The 27,783-nt window shown below is 40.3% G+C and overlaps 1 protein-coding gene across 13 annotated transcripts in view; it reads left to right on the plus strand.

Moving 5' to 3' along the window:
• TNRC6B (trinucleotide repeat containing adaptor 6B) overlaps nt 1-27,783 on the plus strand; it is a 149,899-nt gene that overhangs the window by 59,483 nt on the left and 62,633 nt on the right. For 6 of the 13 annotated variants that reach the window (XM_081877569.1, XM_081877566.1, XM_081877568.1 and 3 more), the window contains one exon: nt 1,887-1,956. The exons of 2 other annotated variants lie outside the window; for them this stretch is intronic. In XM_081877569.1, the coding sequence (XP_081733695.1) occupies nt 1,887-1,956 (70 nt within the window). Of the gene's footprint in view, nt 1-1,886; nt 1,957-13,517; nt 13,701-23,008; nt 23,077-27,783 lie in introns of those variants that run through there. 5 more of the 13 variants (XM_081877571.1, XM_081877565.1, XM_081877572.1 and 2 more) reach the window with 3 other exon arrangements.

Consider the following 27,783-nt stretch of genomic DNA (forward strand, 5'->3'; position numbering starts at 1 on the left):
GCATCCAAGACAGATGGCCATCCAACCTCTGCTTACAAACCTCCAAGGAAGGAGAGTCCGCCACATTCCACTGTTGAACAGATCTTACTGTCAGAAAGTTCTTCCTGATGTTATCTAGGAATCTCCTTTCTTGTACCTTGAAGCCATTGGTTTGTGTTGTGCCCTCAGTAGCAGGAGAAAACAAGCTTGCTCTATCTTCCATGTGATATCCCTTTATATATTTGAAGATGGCCATCATAACTCCTTCTTTTTTAAAAAGTAATTCTGTAGCCTTCCTAGAAAGTAAGTTATGGGTAAAGTGATTTATTTGAAATGAGAGAGGTGTAGCTACCTTGTATATTTTTCCTGGTACTGAGTAATGCTCCCTGTTGTTATGCAGCAGCAGCATCTCTCTGTGTGTGTTCGTTCACAGTATTCAGAACTAGCAGGACATGGAATAAAATCGTCAGGGATGGTTGTTTCTGTAATTTTGTGTTAAATTATGCTCCCCATGCAACCATTTTCTGAATGGTCCCCCAACTCTCTAAAAATTCAGAGTGTACCCACTAGTGCAAAACATTTGGTGACCTCAAGAGTAAGAGTTTTTTCCCATTTGAAAGTCAGCCTAAATTTGCATCTAAGCATATAAATTAGCATAATACTTTATGCACATGAGTCATGGACCTGTTCCCTTAGTCTTTTAAGTATCTAGCAACACCACTGTTAAGGTACTTCTGGACAGGGTAAAAAGCTGAAATATATGGCCCGGTTTGCTAGAGAACTGAATTTTCTAATTCTAATAACTTGTACAGGAGTATTGGACATCATACTACCCAGCCCTAGAGGCGGCACATGTAAATAGCTTCAGAAACAACCAAGAAGAAAAATACTTTAAATCTTTTAAGTCACTGGAGTACCCAACATGATGCCCTCCAGATGTTGATGAGTACAATTCGTATCATACCATGCTGACTGGGGCTAATGGGAGTTGGAAGTCAAACAACATCTGCAGGACACCTCTTTGCCTATCCCTGCATCATATCTATTCTGAAAGCAGACCCTATCAAATACTTAAGCACACAGTTACAAATCTGTGAACAAATACATGGTCCAGTGCAAGCGTAATGCTGCATAATATCTTGTCTATAACCAGATGCACTGAAGCCAGTGCTGGTCATAATTAGTTGGAAGCCAGAGTTTACAATCTTAATTCTTTCTATTCATACTTAATAAGATTGCAGAACATGTAACACTAACCGTGGAGGGAGAAAACATTGTGGGATGGAGACTTGGAATCATAGAATTGGAAGGGACCTAGAGTCATCTAGGTTTCCTAACAGTTAAATTAAAACATTGTTTCTTAACCTGCAAAAACAAACTGGTAGTCACACCCAAGTGATTGGTAATGTTCCAGTTTTTTTTAGCTGGTGTACTGTAATTCAGCCATTTTTCATCTAATCTCTGGAATTTGGGTAGTACGCACTCATCAAATTCAGACTCTTCACTGAGGAGAATTCTCTATACCAAATTTAGAATGGTCAGACAAATGTTGATTTTTAATAAAGAAAAACACATCTCAATGTATATAATCAACTTATACAACTTATGCAGAATAAAAATATGGAAGCCCTTATATGAAAAAGTAAAGAATCTAGGTCCCATATTTACTCATTTCATGTTTCAACATATAAAACTTTCTTCTTCATGTTTTGGCTTATTGTAACTATGAGTGATAACCATGAGAGTGGCAATATGACCGTGGGGTGTGCATTTGTTAAACTTCAAATGGCAATCTCTTGGTTAGAGCTAACAGTGGAAACTGGTGATAAATTCTGATAGGGAAAAGGGCCACTTTGGACAAAATGTATTTTGCTCCATCAATGCTGACCTGCAATGCTTGCCTTCGCAGATGGAACATGAGGATTTTGTAATGGAAGGGCATGGCAAGACTCCACCTCCTGGTGAAGAAAACAAACAGTGAGTCATGTTTATTTAAAAAGGGCCTTAATCAGTAAATTATACAAAACATGCAGGATAAATGTGTCTGAAGCATTGCTTCCTTTTTAACATATTCACAGTTTTGTTGTTTTACGATTAAATCTTAAGTGGCTAAAATAAGGGTTATAATTCTAAACACACTTACTAGGGAGTAAGCCCAATTGAACACAGTGTGCCAGGTTCAACTAATGAGCCACACTCATGGAAACCCAGACAACGACCTGCTAGGGCAGTGCATTTCCCCCTGCCCCCCCCCCACATTGGCTTTGGTGTGTGTGTTGAAAGAACCCCTAGAATAGCACAGGGAAGAGAGGAGAAGAGGGATCGTTCTGTCTGGCAAGTTGAAATGCTTGGGCTGATGGAATGATTGTCATAGTGCTACATTAAATACCTCCCAGTAGAACTTACTTTTGAATTGACATGTGTAGGGTGGCCTTTCCTGGAGAACATAACATATTGCTAGTGGTGTGTGCAACTTTACATCACTTTGCTAGAGAAAACACAGCAGTATGCAAGGTAGGGCCTCCCTATTAAGTTTATGATGTTTATCTTAGAAAGTATCCTTTTTCAAATGTGGGCCATACCTTTCAAAGGTAAATTTGGATTTTTCACTTCTAATATGCCCAGACATTAACATGTATTCCGGTATGGTAGCATAGTGAATTATTTTTGGCAGTGCGCTCTGATTTTACAGTATCTGCAGGAGAAAATTGTTTACATGCTCAGTACCACAAGAAGGTATGTGGTTGCATTGATGGATGCATTAGCCTTTTGTTCCTCCACCCATTGTTCTTAGATTCCTAGTTCTCATTCCACACGGTCTTCTGTCCCCTTCCAGCTACTCAACTTCTGTACCCTGTCTTCTTTTTCCTCCCTCGTAGGCATGCAGATGGAACTTTCTAGCCCTCAACCCTTTGAGCTGTCCAACGTCCTTGTCTCTGCACTCTACCCCTCCCAACAGTGCATGGCTGCCCTTTTCCCTCTCAGTGTTTCTCCCCACCCCCCATTCTTGTATGATATTCACTGTTCTATCTCTGTTCTATCCCTCCTCTACCACACTTTGAATGTTCTTCAGTATTACTGATTCTCACCCCAAAAGAGAGGGTGGGTTTACAGGTAATAAACATATTCTTTCATATGCTTATGGATGGGTAACCTGTTCCAGTCAGAGGACCACATTCCCTCATGGACAACTTCTCTGGGGCTTTGCGCCAGCAGTGAGGTGGGTCTAGCTCAGGGATAAGGGAACCTGTTGGGCTCCAACTCCTGCCAGCACTAGTAGGCATGGGCAGTGGAAAAGGTTATCTCTATTTATCTCACCAGCTCTATTTAATGATTAAAATGTATTCAATTCATTTAAACATTTTTAAAAGAATATCCTCTTCTCTCATGGTAATACGACTGAAACCTATGATTTCCTACACACTGCTGAAATTGAAACCAGACTCAATACAATATTTGCTTCTTGTGGTGTTACAGTTTTCTGATACATTTCCAAACAATGCTATCTGCAGTTCTACTTTTTCCCTATATTTTCCAGCCGCTTCAGTAAAATACATGCTGCTATTCATGGTGATGTGATGTGATGTGATGTGATGTGATATTATATTATATTATATTATATTATATTATATTATATTATATTATATTATATTATACACACACAATTTCACTAGTTAAGAACTGTGTGGGTACTGGAAAGAGAGCTGGATATGAAAGCGTTGAATCCATACTCTGATTTGCTTAAGACTTCTGTATCTCCTGCGTTTTTATTTTTTTGTTTTAAGAGAACTCTGTTTTGGGCTACTTCTACTCATGACAAAAAAAAATCTACTGGTGCCAGGGAAGCAAGAATCTGTGGTAGAAGATAATCCAAAGGCCTACTGATCTTTGGCTAGCACAGAAGTTGTGGGAAGATGGAGGGAAAACAAGGACACCAACCAGCTTTAGGACTGGCATGCTTTTCCATCCCAGGGGTGTGTTGGGGGGTGGGAGGGCTTCCCATACAGACACCCTTTCCCTTTTACTGCTGTTGTGTGCTGGCTGCAGAGTTTCCACAGTCTCACTAAGAGACTCCCAAGAGTGGTCCTCCAAGAGTGGTCCTCCTCGGTGCAATACAATATCCTATGGCTCCCAGAGGCTATGGAATTGCACTCTCAGAAACCCTTGGGCTTTGAAATTGAGGATATTTTATAATAGTCAAAACTTCAACTAGTATGTGTAACTTTATCTTTTAAGGTCTCCTACTTTTTACTGATAGCAGTGGTTTTTTTTTACTATTTGCCATTAAAGTATGACAGTTGTTCTGTTTTTTTGGATAAAGTCTAAGGAGCAGGAACTTCTGGATGGGACATAGAGCACTCATTCCAAATTTGGCAGAAAATAGTAAAATACACGCCTGTTTAAAAATGCCCTTAAATTTGTTTGGTTGTCTGCAGTGGATTCCACTCTTACGTTGCAGCAGTAATAAAACGAATGTGCTTTTTTAAGGTTTCAGGAGAGTTAATAAATGTAATTCTTAGGATGTACATGACTATCTAACGTAGCCTTTCATAATTTTCTATCTCTCCTACTTTCATAGTCATACTTTAAAATAGCACCTGGAATTGTATAATGAGGCAATGCGGAGACTTGAGTACGCATGGCCTCCATCAGCCTTTTCCCATCCTTGTGCTCTTCATATGTTTTAGACTACAGCTCCTATCATGACCATTGGCCATGCTGGCTGTGTCTGATAGGAGTTGGGCGTCCTACCACTTGAAAGGCATCAGATTGGGAGAAAGCTGGTTATGTCATTAGTTTTGAACTGGAGGATTTCTCTCCATTTCTGAGTCTTGGTGACTGAATTAAGTTGCATCAGCAGTTGCATTACTATTTTTGTTTCTTCAATTCTTACTCCTACTTCTTGCAAAAAGGAAAAAAAGAACATGAGCAAAGATGATAGCCCTAAATCAAGATTTTTACTTTTACTCTTAAAATTACAAGGGTTTTAAATATATATATATATATATATATATATATATATATATATATATGGGTTGCATTGGAAGATGGGTTTTAAGTTTGGATTAGGAGAAGCTGGGGTCTGCACTGTTAATCATTTCTGTAAGACTGTGGTTTATTTTGTATAATGAACTCTTTAATGACAGTGAAATTAACAATCCTTTTACATAAATTAGGCCACCGAATAAGGCTGTTTAGATGTTTGTTTTCCTCTGCTGGGGAAACAATGGTTTCAGTATTCAGGGTTAGGAGTGACCTCTGTGCAATGGCTATGGTTTTGATGTTCACTTCTACATGTTGTGAGGGAACTGAGCGAGGAAGCATGTGAACTGCATGCATGTGTGGGGAGTAGCATCCAGCAACATCTTACTAACTTGCTCAAAGCTGTCATGCGAGTTATAAGGTTAGTACCTAGGACTTCCTTGTCCCACAGCTGAAGTGATACAGTGCAGGAAAATGTTGAGGTCATCACATGCTGACCCATGATTTGTCTCTGTGTGGAACTGCATTCTGTATCATACTGAGCTTTGAGGTAAGTAGAATAACAGCACACCATGGAGGTAGTCTTTGTGGGCAATTATTGGACTGATTTCTCTTGGTATTTTTTTAAAGAATGAAAGACAATAATAATAATAATTTATTTGTACCCTGGGTGGCTTCCAACATACTGGGTTGACTGGGTTACTCTGGGTGACTTCCAACATATATAAAAGCATAATAAAACATTTAATCTTAAAAAGCTTCCCTATACAGGGCTCCCTTCAGATACTGGGGAAACCCAGCCAGATGGGTGGGGTATATTATTATTATTATTATTATTATTATTATTATTATTATTAATACTGCTTTTGAGCTTTTCCATGTCATGCAGAAAGAGTACTGTATTTTACCTGAAATTCCATTTCCCATCAAAGCATTTGCTTTTGAAGTAAATGTGTAAATACAAGCTCTTGATTGTGACTGTACAAATGAAGTAGGCATTCAAATGATAGCCCCTTTATCTAGAAGCGGCAACAGTCATTTACTAAAATAGTCCCTTCATGAGCTTTTGAAGCAGAAGAAAAAATAGGATTCATGATGTCCAGACCTTTTTATATAGGTTCACGCAGGTGGTTTATTCCTTCTGTCTCAATGGAGGCAAGAGAAACATCACATAAACAGTAACTATTATAAGGAAGCTCATTAATCAGCTGTGATACCTCAGTACACTGTCAAGTGACCTGGTAACTGTCATGCCACACTATATTAGTAAGAATTTGTGTGTAAATGTCTAGTTATTTAGAAGGCTAGTGTAGCTAAAACAAATGAAAACAAAATTGGGGGCTTGCAATGGTATCTTGTGAAAACAATTAATGTAGCACACCCATGCATTGCTTTTATCATGTCCTTGAATTGAATACTAAAATGTTTTTTGTGCAAAACATGATAACATGTCCATGCTGCAGGGAACTCCTAAGTAATTCTTGTTATCCCTTTTTGGGGGAGGGGTAATGTGTGTTGTTGATATAATGAGTAAAAGAGCCAAGGTTTTGGATGATGATGATGTAGATGTATAGTCTGATTAGAATGTTCTAATGCAAGAGGGATGGTCTAGTTTGGCTGGCACTGATGTGATGTACTTCGCTCAACTTACCAAAGTTCACTCATGCAAGCGTGCACGCACCCCTTTCACTCAAACATACAGATGCCCGTACCTTTCATTCTCACTTCTCTGGTGTAGTGCTTACTAAGGCATTACAGTGGTACCTTGGGTTACATACGCTTCAGGTTACAGACTCCACTAACCCAGAAATAGTACCTTGGGTTAAGAACTTTGCTTCAGGATGAGAACAGAAATTGCGCTACGGCGGCAGCAGGAGGCCCCATTAGCCAAAGTGGTGCTTCAGGTTAAGAACAGCTTCTGGTTAAGAACGGACCTCCGGAACAAATTAAGTACTTAACCTGAGGTACCACTGTAGACATATTGAGCTGCAATGTGCTTTTCCTTTTGAGTCATATACGGCTAACAAAATCAGAAGTGCTGCAGGAAAGAGCCTTGGATTTCCCCCAGTTGTTGTTGTTGTTTAGTCGTTTCGTCGTGTCCGACTAAAATAGGTAGTTCTGTTCTGTTTTTAACCATTCTATTCCTCTCTGACCCTTATTCATTCTGTTCCTCTATGTACCATACTCTTGAGTTGGTTACTGCCAGCTGATGACTACTAGATAATTGCCTCGTATTTGGAATCAAAGCTCCATGCAATGAGTCATCAGTTCAAGAGGTTTAGGATGAATAGTTCCAAGATGTATGAAGTTGTTTCAGTTAATTAAAAATAGGTCTTCAGGTAGTAGTTGCTGTTTTGAGGTGGGTGGGGGTAGATCTAAGAACTTCCAAATGGCTACAAAATGATTCCAATCCCAATGCTAGGAAGGATTGTGTGTTTTAACTTGAAAAAAGGCTCTAGTTTTTAAGAAATAACTTTTTTTGTAAAATTCAAGCTCCCATTGTTTGGAGCCATCAGTGGTTTACAGCGGTAAAATACCATACATTCTTAGCTTCCATATATAATTTATTTCTGATAAAGTTCAGAGCTTGCATATACAAATTGATAAGAATTGGTTTATCATTTATTAGTGAGTTTTTTTGTTTATAGTTATTACAGATGATAAACCAGATTTAATGTCCCTAGTTATCTAAACTTGCAGTGGTGTTTGCTATACCTGGGGCACATTCTGTTTGTTTTTATGGTATTTTTAATAAGGATTCCCAAAACTGTGGCTAGCGTAGAAGGAAGGCATCTCTCTCTCTCTATCTCACTTTCATCAATTATTGTATGTGAAGGTTTGTCTGCATGAACTAAGTACCACAGTACTTTTTCATAATCTAAATCTGAATATCCATTGATTGAATTTTGACTGTTTAGGGTGCATGTAATGATCTTCAAACTTGCTAAGTTTGACATTGCTCCGATACTCATAACCAATAGTCTAGTTGCAAAGCTCCTCTGGCTCAGTTGCTTTAGGCCTGCTCAGGATTCTGATGCTGATTAGACTTTCTAGAAGGAGCAGATAATACACAAACTAAAACAGATGCTTTATTTGCATAGCCACTTTCATCACAGAGCTGCTTTTTTTGTGTGAAAGCAAATATCATGCAACTATTGTAGTTCTTGTAGTGGACAAGTGTTCCTTTTGGTCCTGAAATGCAGAATTGTGTGTGAACAACCCACAGTGTAAGTGCATCATATAAATGATGAGGCAGAGTTTAGTTGTAAAGGTCTGCATACCGTACTGTTTACTCATAAGTAGCAAGCTTGGCCTACACAGTTACAACCCAAGCCAAAATCCATGGAAACTGACTCATAGAGGAGCATTCTGTGTTTATATGCTGCCCACACCAACCAATAACTAAACATTTGTTTTCAGTTTCTGTAAAAATGTGATGGTTTCATCTTTCCTTTGCTGTTCCTTGTCTCCTCCCTCCCCTGCCATTCTCACATTGGTGATAAGCTAATTGCCAGCTACACTTTAATTTAAACTGTTTCTTGTAACAGTACCTACACTTTGGAGAGCCCTTCATAGATATATTTGCTTTATTTTATTTTGGGTCACAACCTTTGAAATCTTCTCTTGTATTCTGATATGTTTCTTCAAGATTCTGTGGCTGTTCTAGCATTGTATTTATTGGTGCCTTATTTGTTGGTGCCTAGTACATTGTTGTGTATTCTCACTTTGTAGGTTGCTTTTTGTATGTACATACATACATACATACATACATACAAAAAAAGATAGAAAGATGTGGGAGAGGGAAGACTTTTTAGAGGGTGAAAATGCATTTATTTTTCTAAAGTTGGAGGAACTACAGTATGAAAAGTGAAATGGTCCCTGTTAAAAACATATAGTGAAAGAAAGCTCCAAAGCAGCAACACTTATAGTTTCCCATGCTGGGCTGACACCACAGTGATCCCTGCCCATCCTGCTGGTGGTGCTGTGGCAGTTTGCCACTGTTTCTTATTTAGCTTTTGCAGTTTAGGGTTGGGTGTATATATCTGTAGGAATCACTCTGTTGCCCTAATTAGTGGTGAAACCTTTCTTTTTGGTCTACCCAGGTTCAGATTTTTATGTGCCTCTTGACTGGGCTGAGCTAGATTACTACTGTATTTTATGTTTTTAATATATAAAAGCTATTTAATAGCCTTCTCTACAAATAGCCTGTAGTCTTTTGGGGTGTTGTAGTACAACAGATGCAGATCCATATTTAATCTATATGCTTCATCTTTGTGGCCTTATCTCAAAGTAGCCTCAACTAGCATAGAGATCATGGGACTGTAGTGCAAAGCATTTGGAGGAACAGGCTTCTTCAGATTGATAATGATATGCTGCATATTTTTGCTTTGGAGCCTGTTGAAGGTTCAGATGACATAGAACTTGACAATAGACCTGCTAACTGTGATACATTGCTGGAAACATATTATCGTATTTTTCGCCCTATAGGACGCACTTTTTCCCCTCCAAAAATGAAGGGGAAATGCGTGTGCGTCCTATGGGGCGAGTGCAGGCTTTCGCTGAAGCCTGGAGAGCGAGAGGGGTCGGTGCGCACTGACCCCTCTCGCTCTCCAGGCTTCAGGAAGCTCTGCGCAACCTTCGGGAGACCGGCTCCCGATGGCCGCGCAGAGCTGCCTTCAGTCCCATTGGCACGAAGTCCCTTTCCTCAGTCTTCTACAGCTTATCTTCTCAACAACCAAGATGTGGTGGTCAGCAGCTTATAAATCTGTGACAGTTTATTTTGGGTAGCCAACTTCTATCTGCTTCATTTGATAGCAAAGAACATTTAAGTAGAGAAAAGGGTTACTTTACCCAGGCAAGAATTATGTAGCAACTATGATTAAAAAAAGCAGAGAGAAACATCAAAACTTGGAAATATTGGTTAACTTTGTAGAACTATTAATACTGCAGAGGTGCTGAAACTAGTGTGTCCTGCTTAACAGTTTATCGGTTGTGTTTGGAACCAGATGAAGTTTCTAAACCAGTTTTAAAGGCAACCCCATATACAACATATAACAGTAGTCAAACTCTGAAATTTCCAGAGGGTGGAAAACTATGTCTAGGCTATCATAGTAAAAGCAAGTATTACAGCTCAGCGCACTTCGCCCCATCGCCAGCCCCACAAGTTCGTGGGACAGCGGGGAGGCGGAGTGCGCCTTCCCGCTGTTCCCCGACCTGGTTGTTCCAGCCCCGCACCTGGGGGGGGGGGAATAAATTTTTTTCTTTATTTCCCCCCAAAAAAACTAGGTGCGTCCTATGGGCCGGTGCGTCCTACGGGGCGCAAAATACGGTAATACATTTCTAGTTGTCCTGGCACATTTCAAAATGCTGGCTTTGATCTTTAATGCCCTAAGCTCCTGGGGTAGAAAGTATCTTGCAACAACTTCCTCCCCTGCATCTCCTACAAGTTTAATTTAGTACATTGAGCTGATTTTTAAATGACAAGTGACAATTATCTTTAATTTATACAGCCTGAAAAAGAGTTCTGATGAAGTGGAAAGCTTGCTCACTGATTATTTAAATTGGTTCTAATGTTGCATTTGTATTTTTCCCAATTGGTCTTCAAACAGACCAACCACTATTTTGGAGTAAGGGGAGTGGAAAGCATTTCCTCAAGGTAGGTTTTAAAAAACAATGCAAAAAATGTGTTATCCTTCTGGAGCTAAGAAAGTTTTTTTTTATGGAACAGGATTGTTAATGAACTATTTCACACTTTGAAGTAGTTGTCAATTTCTGGATATGGTGCAAATTTAGAAGCATTTGCAGGTATGTGTGGTGCATTACGTTTTTTTGCTATTTACTATTAGAGCTTTCACACATACCTTACAAAAGTCCTGTGGAATGGAATAGGCTTCAGATACTGTCTGGAAGAGATAGGGACGAGACCTTCAGGAGCACAGTTAAAAATGTGTTAGGGCAAACGTATTTCATAATAATTCTCAACTTTTTCTGTAAACCATTGTTGCAGCTTGCACTATTGTGGCAACAGTGGTTTACAAACTAGGTTGATAACTGTTATTCAGGAGTGCCTCCAAAGCAAGGTTTATGCTTAAACTTTTTGGGCTTACTGCTTTCCTGTGCACATGGAAGTCTCCTCCCTATTTCTTCCTGTTGTTAGTGCCTTCCTGTTTGTCATAGGGCCAGGGGGAGAGGTAGTCCTGAGTTTCATGGCTGAAAAGGGATTTGAAGCTAAATCTTCTAGTCCATGTTCATTTGGTCCACCATATCATGGAGAGAACGTAGCCTTCATGGCTATTAATTTTTTATTCCATAAATTTGTCTAACCCTCTTTTAAAGCCATCCAAGTTGATGGCTTTCACTGCCTCCTGTAGATGCAAGTTCCATAGTTTAACTCAAGGGTCAGGAAACTTATTCAGCAGGGGGCTGGTCCACTGTCCCTCAGACCTTCTGGGGGGCCAGACTATATTTTTTTTGGGGGGGGGGGGAATAAACAAATTCCTATGCCCTACAAATAACCCAGAGATGCATGTTAAATAAAAAGATACATTCTTCTCATGTAAAAACACGCGGATTCCCGGACCATCCGCGGGCCGGATTTAGAAGGCGAATGGGCCGGATCCAGCCCCCGGGCCTTAGTTTGCCTACGCATGGTAACTATATGCTGCATGAAGAAGTTCTTTCACCTTTCCTTAATCTTCCAATGTTCAACGTTATTGATGTCCCTCATTTCTAGTGTTAGAGGGAGAAAACTTTTCTCTGTTTCTTTCATGCAATGCATAATTTTATAAACTTCTGTCATGTCACATTTTCTCTAAACTAAAAGTCCCAACACTGCAGCCTGTACTGATATGGGAGTTGCTGCACCCCCTTGATAATTTTTGTTACCCTTTTCCAGCTCTGAATATCCTTTTTGAGGCAAGGTGGCTGGACCTGCACCCAGCATTCCAGATGCAGTCACACCAAAAATTTGTATACTGGCATTGCCATATTGGCAATTGCATCTTCTATTCCTTTCCTAAACATGGGACAGGACCTTCACATTTGAGATCCTCTGCTTGTAGTACTGTACTCTTATCTCTGAATACTACTTGCTGGAAATTGTAATGGGTGGAAGGACTGCTGTTACCCTCAAGACGTGCATGCAGTCTTCCTGTGGGCATCTGGCTATGCACTGGGAACAAAGTGCTGAACTAGAGGGGCCTTTGGCCTGATCCAGCAGGGCTCTTCTTATGCACTTTCCCCCCAGGGAAGCTTGCTGGACACCCACTCTGTCATTTGAGTGTCTGATTAAAGATTCACATTTTCCCAGGCTTCTAACTTTTGAGATAGTTTAAGTTTGATTTTATATTTTGTATTATGACTTCACAGTTTTCATTTTTAATTTTGTAAACCACTCTAGAAATATTTATACTGAAGGCTGGGTTCCATTAATTATCTCATGTTATGTAGAGCTTGCTTTTGACTTGAAACATAGACTCATTCCACTATGCAGCTCACTAGTGGCTTCTGGCAGGTCACTATATTTCAGCCTAGCCTATCACAGGGGAGTTGTGATGACTAATGAGTATTTCAAAAAAGTATTTTGTGCACTGAAATGGACTATAGAATATTCAGCCTTTATGGTTGGTAATAGCAGTAAGTGTAAAGGCTACTGAACAATGGATAAAATGTATGTCCATTCATGTATATGCCACTTCCTTGCCAAAATGTCTTCTTAGACTATATTAGTAAAGGACACAATTTAAGCCATTTTGTGCAGCACTGTATAAAATTTTGCAGTATAGTGTGCCTTCATATATAAGTAGTTACTGAATATGCTAAATTATAAGAATACAAATGAGTAAGGACTACATTGAATAATATTGCAGTCACAGGACTTGTATCGCAGTGCCATAAAGTATCTGATCCCTTTTTCCATACATTTGGAATCTGAATATTGAAGAGTGATTTTGATAAAAGTGTTGGTAATTTTTAAATTGCAAAGAGTAACTCTTTGAGTTTGTTTGAAAAGCTGGATTTTTAGTTATTAACCATGCGGAGTTTGTTGCCTTTATTGATTGAGCAGCTGACAGAAGTGATGGGGTACAAATTATAACAGTAACAATGTTATTTGGGGTGGTATTGCTGTTACCAGTTAATTGTATCGTGTGGATTTATATATTTTTGGGTGTTGGTAAGCATTGGTGAGAAATGCAAAGTGAAATTGAGAAGCTTAAAATGATGTCTATCTATCCATCCTCCGATGTGTCCTAGACGGCGGACGACAAGGACTGCAGCTTTTTACGGAATTATTATTTTAGAATGTGTAATACTGTTGATTATACACTTGAGGAATAGTAGAAAACGTGCGCTGTTGCAGCTTTCACAAACGGGAGCGCGCGAGAGAATGAAAGAACTGCGTTTCCTTTAAGATTCTAGCTTTCCACCCTCCTTCCTGATTGACAGCGTGCGCGAGTCACATGGCCTGCCTCTATTTGAAGGTCACAAAAAGCTGCTTCCTTTATAGAGACGGAGGGGGAGAGCGAGGAAGAGGGAGTGTGTTGTGTGTGTGCGCGCGCGCGCGAGCGAGGGAGAGAGGGAGTTCAAGCCAAGATGGCCGACGGAGTCTCTGCTGGCTTTTGAACATTTCAAATTGAAATCATAGAAATATAGCAAAATCATTTTTGAGATCTCTTAACTTCCATTTTTACCCTGTATGCCTCAACTTGCTGGATTTAAGCACTGTTGCACTTTATGAGGTTAGTAGTAGTTCTATCTTTCTTTGTCGCGTATTGATTTTTTCTTTTTTAGGGGGTGCGTTTAGTTTGACGGTTTCGTCTGATAATTGCAGCACGACGTTTGTCTCGCGTAAGCGTCTGTGAATCGCTTTGATCTTTGATCAAGTGCAGTTGCCAGGATTTAAAGAAAAATCTAAAAGAAATACGTGGCATATTTTGGGAGGTTTTAAATGCGTTTAAAATACCTTTGCATAGAAACCAGCTTTATGTGTTAAATCTTTTCTTTTCATAAGGTTCTCAGAGTGCCGTCTACACACACTTGAGGCTTGTAAATCTGCTGCAAAAATTAGCATAAATTAAATCGTCTTGCATTCTTGTTGCTAGGATTGGCATATTATATAAACCTATAGTTCTTAAGAGATTCAGAGGGCAAAAATAATACAGCAATGTTTGCACGTTTCTTTAAAACACAGCTTTCGGATTAGTATTGAAGCAGTTTGAGATTTTTGAAGATGCCTACGTTCAAAATCTACCATGCATAATGTATAGGAGTGCACATTCTCTTGCGTGCGGGTGCACCCCCTCCCCCAGTGTGACTGCATCCCCTCCCCCTTTTCCGTTGCAACCAGATGCATTTTATTTGGATTGCAATTGGAACTAGATGGTCGCGCTCTGTAAACATAGCATGTAGAGTTCAGAAGAGGCAATCTTACTAGTTAATGTCAGTTGAGAAAATGGTCTCCTGCTTTAGAATCCTTTCTTTTAGCGGCTTTCCCCTCTTCTTTCTGGAAGTTTTAAATCTGGCAATGTTGGCACCAATATTTTTAAAAACAACAGTGGAATGTGAAATAAGTACTTTGATTTTACATATTTAATGTGTTTGAAATGAGAACTCATGAGAAGAATAAAGATGATACAGTATCTTACATGGATTTAAAATTCTTTCCCTTTAAAACTAAGCCCTGTGTTTCACATCTCTCCAAAGGAAGCAGTTCAGCAATGGGGGATCATTGTAAATCTTGCTTTCTGTGGACAAGCCCTTCCCCCTGCATTGTGTGAATGTGATGTAATGCACCTCTCTGTGGGGTAGAATTGAATAGGACAATGTGAATTTTGATTGTCATGTATTTTCTCCCTCTTTCGGAAAGGCCTTGTGTTCTGTTTGTATTATGTTTATTTCTATAGCAAGAGGATGGAGCTAGTCTGAATTTCAGTTCTGTAATTGATAAATTACAAGAACATTTAGCTGACTTTATGGCCCTCACTGACTTAATATGTTTCTTGCAGCACACAGCACAAGTCAAGTAAAACTTGAAGCATCTCAACAGCTTTTTAACCAGTTTACACAGCTTAATGACACAATTATCAGTATTTTAAGCAATGTTGTTTCAAGCCTAGTTCCATTGAGAGTCTGTTCCCTCCTTGAGCTTGTTATGTACTTGTGTGTGCGTGCACACATGTATGCAAGTGGGTGACCTACTTAAGACAAAGTAACCTTGGCTCAGTTTTGAGGGTTAACTTGATTAAGTATGCATTGCAACTGGCATGCTTCTGTGTCGCATATTTCTGTATCATGTAGAGAAGGGCATAGAATTAACCATTTAAAAAGAAAAAGAAACACTGTCTTTAGAAGTCAGCAAAGATGATGGATACTGTTTGAGCCATGAAGGCCATCATACAGACTTGGTTAATATGAACTGTTTCCTGGGAGAGGGGTGCAGAAAGCTATGGCTAAGGTGACTGAATTTAAATCATCTAGAAAAGAAGACTCTACCATTTTGAAATTCACATTTTCTAAACAAATATGCTGGTTACTATTACAAGTAAATTGCAAGAAAACAAAGACTTTATACAGTCTAAGAGCACAATCTAAAATCTCTGGTCATGCAGCCACATGCAGTGAGAATGATGTTTCCTTAGGAAATGAGGACCGGTATCTTTGTCTGTGTGTGGATCATTTCCTTGGATAGAAGCAGCAAACATATGGACATGGAATTCTGAATAAACATGTGTAAGGCCCTAGGTGTTTAGAACATTTGACGTGCAATGGCTAGTGCTTACCGGGCAATGTATTTCTTAATAAGATGGAAGGTTAGCTGTACATGCTATCTGGTTAACGGTAAATATTCATATTGTAGTATTTTGCTAAGTTCTTGTAGTGAAAGGCAGAAAACAGGAGTACAGAATAAGAACATAGCCCTGCTTATTCAGTCCAGAGGCCTGTCTAGTCTAATGTATTGGGAAGACCATAAACATGGCGTTAAAGCAATAGCTCTCCTGCTGTCAGCTACCCCCACAATTGGCATTCTGTTATGTACTGCCCCTGAACATGGGAGATAAAGGACCCCTGACCATTAGGTCCAGTCGTGACTGACTCTGGGGTTGCGGCGCTCATCTCACTTTATTGGCCGAGGGAGCCGGTGTACAGCTTCCAGGTCATGTGGCCAGCATGACTAAGCCGCTTCTGGAGAACCAGAGCAGCACACGGAAACGCTGTTTACCTTCCCGCCAGAGCGGTACCTATTTATCTACTTGCACTTTGACGTGCTTTCGAACTGCTAGGTTGGCAGCAGCAGAACTCTGTGGTTTAACCCACAGCGCCACCTGCGTCCCTAACATGGGAGATACCTTTTAGCTATTACTATGGCTGCCGTTCTTTTCCAGCTCACCCATTTCAACCACATTTCCAAGATCACTTATATGGACTCAGTAGGTGGCTGTTCGTCTGATAGGAAACTCCCTGAAATAAATACAGGGGCCAACAACATGGTACCTGCAGATGCATATGCACCCCAGAGACTTCCTCTGGTGCCTACAGGGGTCCCCCCCTGAAATTAGATTTCAAAGGAGCTGATTGGTACCTACAACTGTTTCTTCTGATTGCAAATGGAATCAAAAAGCTTAGTGACTTCTGACTTACTGTCTTGATCATGTTTCACTTCAGTTGAACATTCCTCCTCATAGCAGAGGTTTTCAACATTTTTGAGTCCATGGCTCCCTTAACCAACTACATCTTTCTGTGGCACCCCTGTGGGGCTCAGGAGCCCAGTTATGTCACCGCTTGCCTGGTCTCTCAACCCTTTTTTTGAACACACTCCCTTGTGGAGTGTTCCCCAGCCTCCTCTCCCCTCTCCTTGGGAGTCCTCTGGGCAGCCACTGCTGCTGCCCTGGTTTCTGAGCTGTCCCCCCCCACCCCAAAGAGAGGTACCATTCACCTGCGGAGGTTATGGCCAGGGCTGCTGCAGTAAACAGCTGTGCAAGCCTTTGGAGGCAGAGACGCAAGTGGGCATCAGAGGAGGGAGGTAAGGAAAGAGGGACAGTGGCCAGTGTTGCCCGCAGCACCCCTAACCATCAGGATTCAAAATTAGCAGGGCGCCAGGCACATTTTTGCACTTAAAGATTCTCCAAGCACCTCAGAAAGTCTGGGTGCCATTAATTCATGCTTATCAAAATAATAAATAAAAAGTGTTGCCTCCTCTCCTCTCCCCTCCCCTCCCACAACCCAGGTCCCAGAAGTCATTTGGCTCCTAGCTGTTCTATCCCAGTTTCTAACACTGCTGACCATCATTCAAGGCACCCCAGGGTGCCACGGCACACTGGTTGAAAACCATTGCCCTATAGTGCAAAGCAACCTGTAACTGAGTTTTAAGAGGCTATAGCCCAAATCCTTGTGTTATTAGACTGTGGACAAATGTGCCCACATTCTCCTGCCTTTGCTTTGTGATCTGTAATGGGACTTTGGGGTTAGTTAAGCCATACTTTCCCATTGCTTATGAACTGGGAACCTGAATTAATCTTGAACTACAAATGGGGTCTGGTTTTAGAGCTTGGTTTGAAGTCCAAGTTTAAAATACAGTTTCCTGGTTCATATGTAATGAGAGAGAGAGAGGTTTACTAAACCACAGAAGTATTTTATTATGTTTTGTCAGAGAGCAGAATTTAGATCTTAATCAGTGTGTAGGCTTTAACATGTTTTGCTTTATATTGAATTGAGATTTTATTGCACACCTGGTTTATTTTTAAATTTAAATGCATTTTAAAGTTTAGGCTCAATTAAAACTGTTCATCTATATTTATAGCAGACAATGTATTCATTGGTCTTTGACTTCCCCTCATCCTATTAGTTCATCTCCTCGTTTTCAGCTGGGTTGATTGGATGCAACTTTCCAACATGAAAAAGGATACGAAATTAAAAACTTCATTTGTACTCCCACTGGAATGTACCCTATAGAAATGTATAATGGGAGTAGTATTCAACATTAAGCAATTGAAATATAGACTGGTGTGTGTTTTGGTGCTATATTGAATAATACTATGAATCCTGTTGGAAGAGTTGATTAATAACCATTACACGATCATCCTTGGGAGAATTGGCTTTTCTTTTTCTTTTTGCTCTGATGGCTGTTCCATTGAGAGTACATAATTGAAGGTGAACTGGATTTAGCTTTATGTGCTAAATAGTGAAAATGCTCTGTTACCTTTTCATGACTGGCATCATGTTCTTTGACACAAAAATTTGGAAGAACAAAGGTGTGTGGATTCTCCACAACTGCTTTTCAGAGTACACCAGATCTCTTGGTTTTGTCCTTCACTATCATGGCTTTAAAATCTTCCTATCCCTGACATTTCATAATCTAGTCTGTGCTTCTATTTCTACTAAGTGGTGGTGTTTCTATAGAGCAATTTATTGCTACTTTCCCTGCAGCATTCAATACTCCCTAAGGACTAGGCACATTTTGCAACTTGCTATGGTCCTATTGTGACCTATTTTAGATGTATGGGCACATGTATTGTGTCTAGGCCCTTTCCCTGCTTGGCGTACAAGCGCTGTCCTCCAAGCTCCTAGCAGCATTGGAAATTAGCCAGTTGCCAGTCACATTTTGCAACTGGTAACCAGCCTTTTGTGTCTGGATGCAGATGTCCAGGTGCCACCCTTGGCACCTAGCATCTCCACTGGTTGCAGTCAGCTGGTCTGCCGGGCACAGCAGCAGCAAAAGACATGCAACTTTTTCTGTAGTGCTACCCCCACCAAATGCCTGATTTGCCCAGCAACACAGTAGCAAAAGACACATCTCCACCCCCCACCCCCACCCCGCTGCGCTGCTGGGTGAATCAGGTGTTTGGTGGGATAGAACATAGCAAAAGACATGTCTTTTACTGTTGCGTTACCCTGCAGACCCCCTGGTTTACTACCAGCAAAATAAAACATTTAAAAATTTGCTCCTACGCTGGCTGGGTGAATCAGGTGTTTGGGTAGCAAAAGCCGCTTTTTCCTACCACGCTATCCTGCAGTGTAAGAGTGAATTGGTTAGACTATGAGTGTAATTCTATGCATGCAGCCTTACTCAGCAGGAAATCCCGTTGAGCTCAGGTAAAACTTATTTTGAGGTGCGTTGCAAGATTGTGGCCAAAACTACATTAAGTGTGAGGAGTTGTTGTTGTTGTTGTTGTTGTTGCTGCTGCTGCTGCTGCTGCTGCTGCTGTTGCTACTGTTGTTAAATTTGTATATCCCCCTTCATCCAAAGATCCAATGGCTGTTTCATATTTTACAGTCTTGACTACTTTTGACTAAGAAAACATGTTAGATGTTTATAGGGCATAAAAATTGCTACGTACCTTTTGTTCACTAAACATAAGGCAAATAAATATTCCAGGTCAGATTCTAAATCTGTTTAAAGCTTTGGGATACTTTTTTTTATGAATTCTGAAATTTTCTGCTCTTCATTTTTTTAAATGCTGCTTTCTGGATTTTTTTAGAATTGCTTCTTTTTTACTCCCATGACTAAACCAGACTAAGGCAACCTTGGGTGACCTGTAAATCCAACAGAATGAGGGAACTTTTTTCCATTGTTCAATTGCTATAGTTAAAAATAACTTACATATGCTTTCTCTTTCATTGAATAGTTGTTCTCAAGCTCAGTGATGAGAGGGGTGTGGTTTCAAATGTTCTTAATAGCAACCATTGAAATTCTATCCTATCCTCCTCCTAGTCCCAGTGCTCTACCTGCATGGGTGGTTGTTAAAGAGGCGATAGTAGAATCAACCCTCATTCTCAAATGGGACTTAATAGACATCTTTAAGATATGCTGCTGCCATATTCATATCTGAAGAAGTGTGCATGCACACGAAAGCTCATACCTAGAACTAACTTGGTTGGTCTTTAAGGTGCTACTGGAAGGAATTTTTTTATTTTGTTTTGACTATGGCAGACCAACACGGCTACCTATCTGTAACCATAAATACCCTATACCCTCTCCTGGTATAGTCTCCTTATTCACAGATGTCATGTTGCTGCTCAGTTTAAGGCATGAAACATTGGTTTGATAATCAAGTCCTCTTTCCCTTGTTTTCCAGATTGAGTCTGCCACTCTTGTCAAGAAAATAATATTTTTTTTCCAGAATGGAGTGGTAATATGTGCAGGGCTAAAAGCATGGCCCTGGCTCTCCTTCAATACTGTTATGCCCTGCATGTGGGGTACATATGAGTATATCATAGTCTTCTAATAAATCTTTCTGTTAAATAATAAGGAATTTACTTGGTGCTTTCTGTTTTGAAATGTACGAAGTTCTTACAAATAGGGCACATGCAAATGCGTGCAGGAAATCTCCTATGCCAGCTCACACATTAATCTTCATAGCAGATTATAGGGTTAATATTGCAGGAAAGGGTCGACCTGCTATATTAAACTGCTTGTGACCTCTGTCTGTCTGTCTGCTTTATCTCTGCAGATTAGATGACCATTTCATAGAATAGTCAGGGACTTAACTATCCTGTCTGTTACCTAAAGTACACTTCCTTCAGTGCCTTTAAAGAGCCCTACCATGTTTATTTACAAATTGCAAAATGACTGTGGTGGTGAGTAGAAAGATTATGTTGCTTTCGGAAATTGTGGCCATAAGCATTTCCAGCTAAGATGTAGTGAATGCATTTAGTCTGGTGATTTTTAACTTGCAATTTAGCAAAGAAGATCCTTAAAGTGGCTTACAAACAGATAACATCAGTAGGAAATGCCTTCTAGATTAGAATAACAAAGCTAAGTAATAGCAGTCAACATAGTCTATCACATGTCACCCCTCTCACTGCAGGGCTGAGGAGGTGTTCAGAAGCTTGAGCTTTTGGTTAACTGAAGCTTCTTGTGTTGTCTGGACACAGAACTATTTTTAAACATAAAACTAAACTTTGTTAAATAAGTCAACTTCAGAAACTGGCAGTTTTGAAATAAAGGCAATTTGTTGGCCTTGAGGCAAATGCTTCTCAGTCAGGGTGGGGTGGGGATAGACAGTGTAAAGGGAGGGGACAGTAATATTTTATCAGATAATCCCTGCTAATAGTTTTTAAATTTAAAAAGTGGGGATTGGGGAATTCTTTGGCAGGCTGTAAAATGACAACAAAGCAGATGAAATGCCAAGGGAGCATATTTCATAATTGGAGCAGTATCACAGAGATGACCCTTTCCTTGGTAGCCAGCTACAAAAGACAAAAGGCACCTAGTAGAAAGATCTTAATGTACAAGTGACACAGACAGACAGCCCTTTAAGTACTATGGTCATAAGCTGTAAACAACTAATTCAAGATCAGCAGTGGGGAACTAATTACGCCAACCAGCCCTCCTTATTTGGCCCATGAGGCTATTTTGGGCCAAGCCACAGCTACCTGCCCTGTACTTTATTCCATTTATGATGTCAGATGTGGAGCAGGAAAAGTCATGTTTTTGTAAGAAGGGTTTGCAGGCACCACTGATAGCATCTGCAAAATGCTGTGCGTAAGCCATGTGCACCTCTTTGCTAGTTCAGTGATGTGCTGATTGCTGATGTTTTGAAGCCCAGATTATCAGCTGATAGTTGGACACTGGAAAGGGCTCCCATTGTCTTGGCTTGCAGAGTAACACTTAAAGGTACAGCTTCAAAGCACTGTGTAGGCTTGTCTGCAAGCATTGATTAGCAGCTGATCATTAGAGCTGTCAGGGACCTTAACAAGCATTTTGTTGCCCTCACAATCAGGTGATAAGGCTTTAAAGTGCTGCTTTGAACTCCTGTAAGCACTGACAGTCAGCTGGTTATTGGAGGTTTAAAGCCCCCCATACACAGGCCATTGTGATGTCTGGTGTTTGACAGTTCTGCCTACCTATCAAACTTGGCTCATGAGGAAATTGTTTAATGGTTATCAAATGCAAGCTAGATATTTTTTTAAGAGGGCAGAAAACTGGGTGAGAGGAGGAATAGAGGGGCTAGAACATTTTGTTGGAGATCTCACTTTCTGTACTCATAATGCCCAGTCCTATTTGGTAGTCTAGCTGCTGCACTCACAACTAATTGCAGTTTTAAAACAATTTTGAAAGGCAGCTTCATGTAGAGCAGAGCTTTCCAAACTGTGTTGTGACATTATTTGTGTATCGCGACAGGTTGGTGTTTTGGCTGTAGTGTGTAGGTGTGTTGTATGAATGCTTCCCACGCTTCTCTTGGGGCTGAGAAGGGGTTTATTTAACCTTTGGTTTGCTAGTAAAACTGAATTACTGTGTTGCAAAATGATGCATGTCTTAAAAGTGTATCACCAAAATGAAAAGTTTGAAAAGCTCTGATGCAGAGTATATTACAGTAGTCTAATGTGAAAATTAGAGCATGGATTGGGACACTAAATGAGTGGAATTAATAAGTTGAGATTTTTTAGGGTTATTGTTTTGTTCACTTTCTTTGGAAAAGATTTGTTATATTAGCTTTTGAAACAAATCCATATAAATCTGTGTGAAGGAACAAACAATAGGGACCTTCCTTTCTTGCTTGGTTATGCAGAAGCAAGCGCTAGTCAAGATGTGTTTGGTCTAGTGTTTCCCTGGAAACAGGAATAGACATTGAGCTTACATCCTCTGCTGTGCAATGGTTCAAATAGAAAAGCTGTTGGGACATGTTGACGAAACTAACTTCCTAACTGGCAGGATGCAGTAAATACTTAACTTTCTCCTTTGAGAGAAGTAGCGCCTCTACATATCACTCATGCAGGCATAAGATTAACAAATAAGTGATAGTTTTTTATTATTTTAGAATAAACCAATAACTTTCCGTGGGAAAACTATAATGATATTATGTTCTTGATATGCATGTTATTAGTCCCTGTAATTTTAATTGATTATACACTTGCTGCTTTTTAAGACTAATATGCACTTTTATGTTTAATGCATATTGTACAGTGCTTACCCTGAATTAACACACAATATATTTCCAGTGATCTTGTTTTGGAATGCTATTCAAGCTGTAACAAATAAACAACTACTTGCTTTTTTTCTTTGTAAATGTTTCGTATATTGAAATTAATTTTTGAATTACTTTCTCAGGAAAACTGCTTCCCAGTGTTAGAAAAATTATACCCCCAAAAAACTGAATGGAAAGAAGATGTTCTAAGGTACAGCTCAATGATTAGATGCTAGACTCTGGAAGAAACACTGATAAATACCTTTACTACAAAGGACCTGAAAGGTTTAAATGGGGACTATGTTTATTGGATCGCAAATTGTCTGATCTTGCTGGATGAATAAAGTTCTTGTCAATCCTCTATTTCTTGTTTTGGAAGAGTAGAAGAAAGATCAATGGCCAAATAACACCCTTCCACTTTAGTTGTTGTCCCAGTACTTGATTCATGTCTTGAATGTAGCTGACCACCAAATTGTAAGGAAAATATATTGTCTTTGCGTGTACAGTGGTACCTTGGGTTACAGACGCCTCAGGTTACATACGCTTCAGGTTACAGACTCCGCTAACCCAGAAATAGTACCTCAGGATAAGAAATTTGCTTCAGGATGAGAACAGAAATTGCACAGCAGCGGCACAGCCGCAGCGGGAGACCCCATTAGCTAAAGTGGTGTTTCAGGTTAAGAACAGTTTCAGTTTAAGAACGGACCTCCAGAACGAATTAAGTTCTTAACCCGAGGTACCACTGTATCCTGAAAGAAAGAAAATACATAGATTCAAAAGTGGAACATCAAAACATTCCAGTAGGGAGCTGCAACTGTTGCAGTAGCACCCTATCCCTAAACAGCTGTAACATACCTGGCTCTTTAGAGAAGTTAATAAAATAACATAAATGGAAATGTTAAGGTCTGAGAAAGTACTTCTTCACATAGCACATAATATTTTAATACAGTCTGCGGAATTCGTTCCCCCAGGAGGTAGTGATGGCCAGCAACTCTGAATGCTTTGAAAGAGGATCAGATAATTGTGGTGAATAAGGCTATTGGCTACTACTAGCCACAATATCTATGTTTTTCCTCCACCATCTGAGGCAGTATACCTCCGAATGCCTGTTGCTGGGAATCACGAGTGGGAAGAGTGGTGTTGCACTCCAGTTATGCTTGTGGGATTCCAATGGACCTAATCCAGAAAGGCACTTTGTGCTATCTTGTTGTGTTGAGTAGAACTTACTTTGTAGTTGCATGTACGTTAACACTAAAAGGTGGTATTCTCTTTCCCTGAGAACAAGAGCAGACCCACAGAACCACAGTATTTAAATTCAAGAGACATTTGATAAGACTATACATACTAGCTGGCTACTGTAACTATTAAATACATCTTGTTTTGCCACTCAGATATCTAAGAAGAGATGGATTTCAATGTGATTCTATCCATGGAATAATACTAAGTAGGATCATTTACTTGAAGGCCGATCATAACTGCTGATGATGTGTGCCTGGATCCAGTAGAAAACTTGGATTGGTACCTCGGGTTAAGTACTTAATTCGTTCTGGAGGTCCATTCTTAACCTGAAACTGTTCTTAACCTGAAGCACTACTTTAGCTAATGAGGCCTCCTGCTTCTGCTGCGCCTCCGGAGCTCGATTTCTGTTCTCGTACTGAAGCAAAGTTCTTAACCTGAGGTACTATTTCTGGGTTAGCAGAGTCTATAACCTGAAGCGTATGTAACCCGAGGTACCACTGTATTGATATTTAATGATCCAAGAAATCATATATCTAGTTCTGTATGTGCAAGTTGGTTTTGAGCCTGTTTTTCTTTAGCAGCTTCCCATTCTGCATAGTGAACACCTTTAGAAATGGAGGGTTGCTTCTAAAGCAGCTGGTGTTGGGTGATATATACAGGTTTGTTGCTTAATAAGGAAAGTCAGAAGTCCTGTGGGGTATGTCCCAAATGCTTGACTACACATAAAGTAGCTCTTTGCAGTCTATCTAGCATGTATGTAATATAACAGAAGACATCACTGAATCCTGTGATATTATTATTTCTTTTCTATTGAGAAAAGAGATGAGACACAATTTTCGCTGACCTAGAGTGGACATAGTTACAGGGATAGAAAAGCTTTTCACAATTTTCCTGTGTATTTTTCATAAAGAGAATGTCCTTCTTGAGCACAAGTTGAAATATTTGGAATCACAAAGTATTTCTCAAGGGAGAAATAACTGAAGTAAGAATATGCTCTTGCACATAAACTACTTTTAGAGAGTTTTGGTGGTAGAAAAGATACACTCATGTTTTGTATAGCGCCTGAAATATTAGGTTAGTCCAGGGAGTGGTAAAGTCACATTTTGCGAGGCACTTTGAAATGTGTGGTGGTGCTTCACCTACTCAAGGGGTGCTCCCTGGATCCTGAGGTTTTGAGCAATTATCACCCAGTTGCCCGTATTCCTCTTTGGACAAGGTACTTGAGGGAGTTGTGGCCAGGCACTTTGGACACACTTTGATGAAGCAGATTTCCTTGACCCATGTCAATACAGCTTCAGGGCTTGGTTTGGCACTGCAATGGCTTTGGTCGTTGTGGTTGGTGATGTGTTTTTGGAGAGACATAGCAGTGGTTCCCTGTGGTCACTCATTAATCTGTTAGCAGATTTGATCCTATTAACCATAGCATACATCTGGAGCAGCTTTATGGGTTGGTGACATGATGATACAGTGGTTCTGTTCCTGCTTGCAGGGCTGTTTTCAGAGAACCATAAGAGTGACATGCTTGGATCTGTGGCAACTGTGATGCAGGGTTCAATTCTGTCCCCAGTGCTATTTAACATCTATAGGCCATTGGGTGGAATCATTGGGAGTTTGGGACTGAGTTTTATTAACATAATATTCAGTGATATGTTGATGTTGAGCTGGTGTTTAGCGGCAGTAATGGGCTGGATGAGAGCTAGTGAACAGAAGCTTAATTCGGACAAGACAGAGACATTGTTGGGTAGTTCTTGTGTTTGACCTGCTGCAGATGGAGTAGCACTCCTCCTGAAAGAACAAGTTCATAGTCTGGAGATTCTCCTGCATTCATCTCTGCACTGTAGGCTTAGGTGGTTTCTGTGGCAAGGAGAGCCTAGTTCTAGCTATTGGCTGTTCTTCAACACAGATGGGTGATAGTTTAGAACACTCTGATAACCTTCTGTCTCAATTATTATAGTGTGCGCTATGCAGGGTTGCCCTTAAAGATGGTCCAGAAATTGTAGCTTGTGCAGAAAGCAGATGCTAGAGCAGGGGTCAGCAACCTTTTTCAGCCGTGGGCCGGTCCACCATCCCTTAGAGCATGTGGTGGGCCAGACTATATATTTTTTTTGGGGGGGGAGAAATGAACGAATTCCTATGCGCCATAAATAACTCAGAGATGCATTTTAAATAAAAGCACACATTCTACTCATGTAAAAACACCAGGCAGGCCCCACAAATAACCCAGAGATGCATTTTAAATAAAAGGACACATTCTACTCATGTAAAAACACGCGGATTCCCAGACTGTCCGCAGGCCAGATTGAGAAGGCGATTGGGCCGGAACCAGCCTCCGGGACTACCCATGTGCTAGAGTACTTGTAGTACTTAGGTGTTCCATAACATCTCTCCATTCTTGCGGAACCTATGCTACCTGCCTGTGCCCAGTGTTCAAAACTAACCAGGCACCAGACATGTTTTGCAATTTGTGTGGGTCTAATTGCTACCACATGGAGATCTCCAGAGGCCAGGTTGGCAGTTGACATCTTCATCTGACTGGCCCCTCCATCTTTCTTAAGCAGAATAGCTTATTTATTGCATTTATATCCCAACATTTCTTCCAAGAAATATATGGTTTACCCCCACTTCAGTTAATTCCTACAACAACCCTGTGAGGTAGGTTCAGAGGCTGTGACTTGCCCAAGGTTACTCAGTGACCTTCATGACTGAGTGGGGATTTGAACCCTGGTTTCCCAGGTCCTAGTCCAACACTCTAACCGCTACACTACACTGGCTTCCTAGAGTACTTCTGCTATGGGGCAGCAGTATAAATAAAGTAGGTAAATAAATATGGGGGAAGCAGGGAAAGATGATGTGTTCTCCACCGATGCGCAAGGTGACCCAGAATATAACCCCCACGCTATTGGGGGGTTGCCTGTATATTTATTTTATTATAATAATGAAATTTATATTCCGTCCCTCATCCGATGATATCGGGGCGGTTCACAAGATAAAAAAATACAGGACAAAAGCATGCTGATGAAAAGTACGGTTACGTGAGTGCCTTGGCAGAAGGTGTGCTTTAATCTGTTGTAACTGTTGTAAGCTGAGAGAGATTCTCTATTTGTGGTTTCAAAGGAAATATTTAACTGCCGTAAGATATTAACTCATTCATTTTGGGTAAACAGAGTATTCTAGAGTATTCAGTGTGGTGAAGTTTTCCATCTACATGGGCATAATGGCAAGCTTGAGGACTTCTGGTGGCTGCAAATCCTTTCACCTCCTCCTCTTCATTATAAGGTAGCCATGCTGCCCCCACCCTTAAAAAAGTGCATAGAGCTGAAGGAAGAGTGGTGTGTCACTTAGCTGGTGGTAAAGCTTCATTCAACAGAATGAGAGGGAAGCACTGGATCTGTGAAGTGATTTTAAATCTTCAGTCTATCCAATATTGGCTTTAATTTTATGGTGTTACTGGGGTAACTCTTATGTAAAGTCATGGAAATTTAGGGGACTCTATTATTCTACTGGATCTGATTTTTACCCTTATCTCATGGAAAAGCTGTGTGTGTGTGTGTGTGTGTGTGTGTGTGTGTGTGTGTGTGTCAGTCTGTTTGTCTTTGTGTAGGGGCATGTGCATGCCCTAGCACATTTTCTTTCTGTCTTTGGGGTGTGTGTGAAGCAGTTAGAGAGCATGATGCCAAGG

This window comes from Podarcis erhardii, assembly GCF_964252035.2.
Source record: "Podarcis erhardii genome assembly, chromosome: 10".
Taxonomy (NCBI): domain Eukaryota; kingdom Metazoa; phylum Chordata; class Lepidosauria; order Squamata; family Lacertidae; genus Podarcis; species Podarcis erhardii.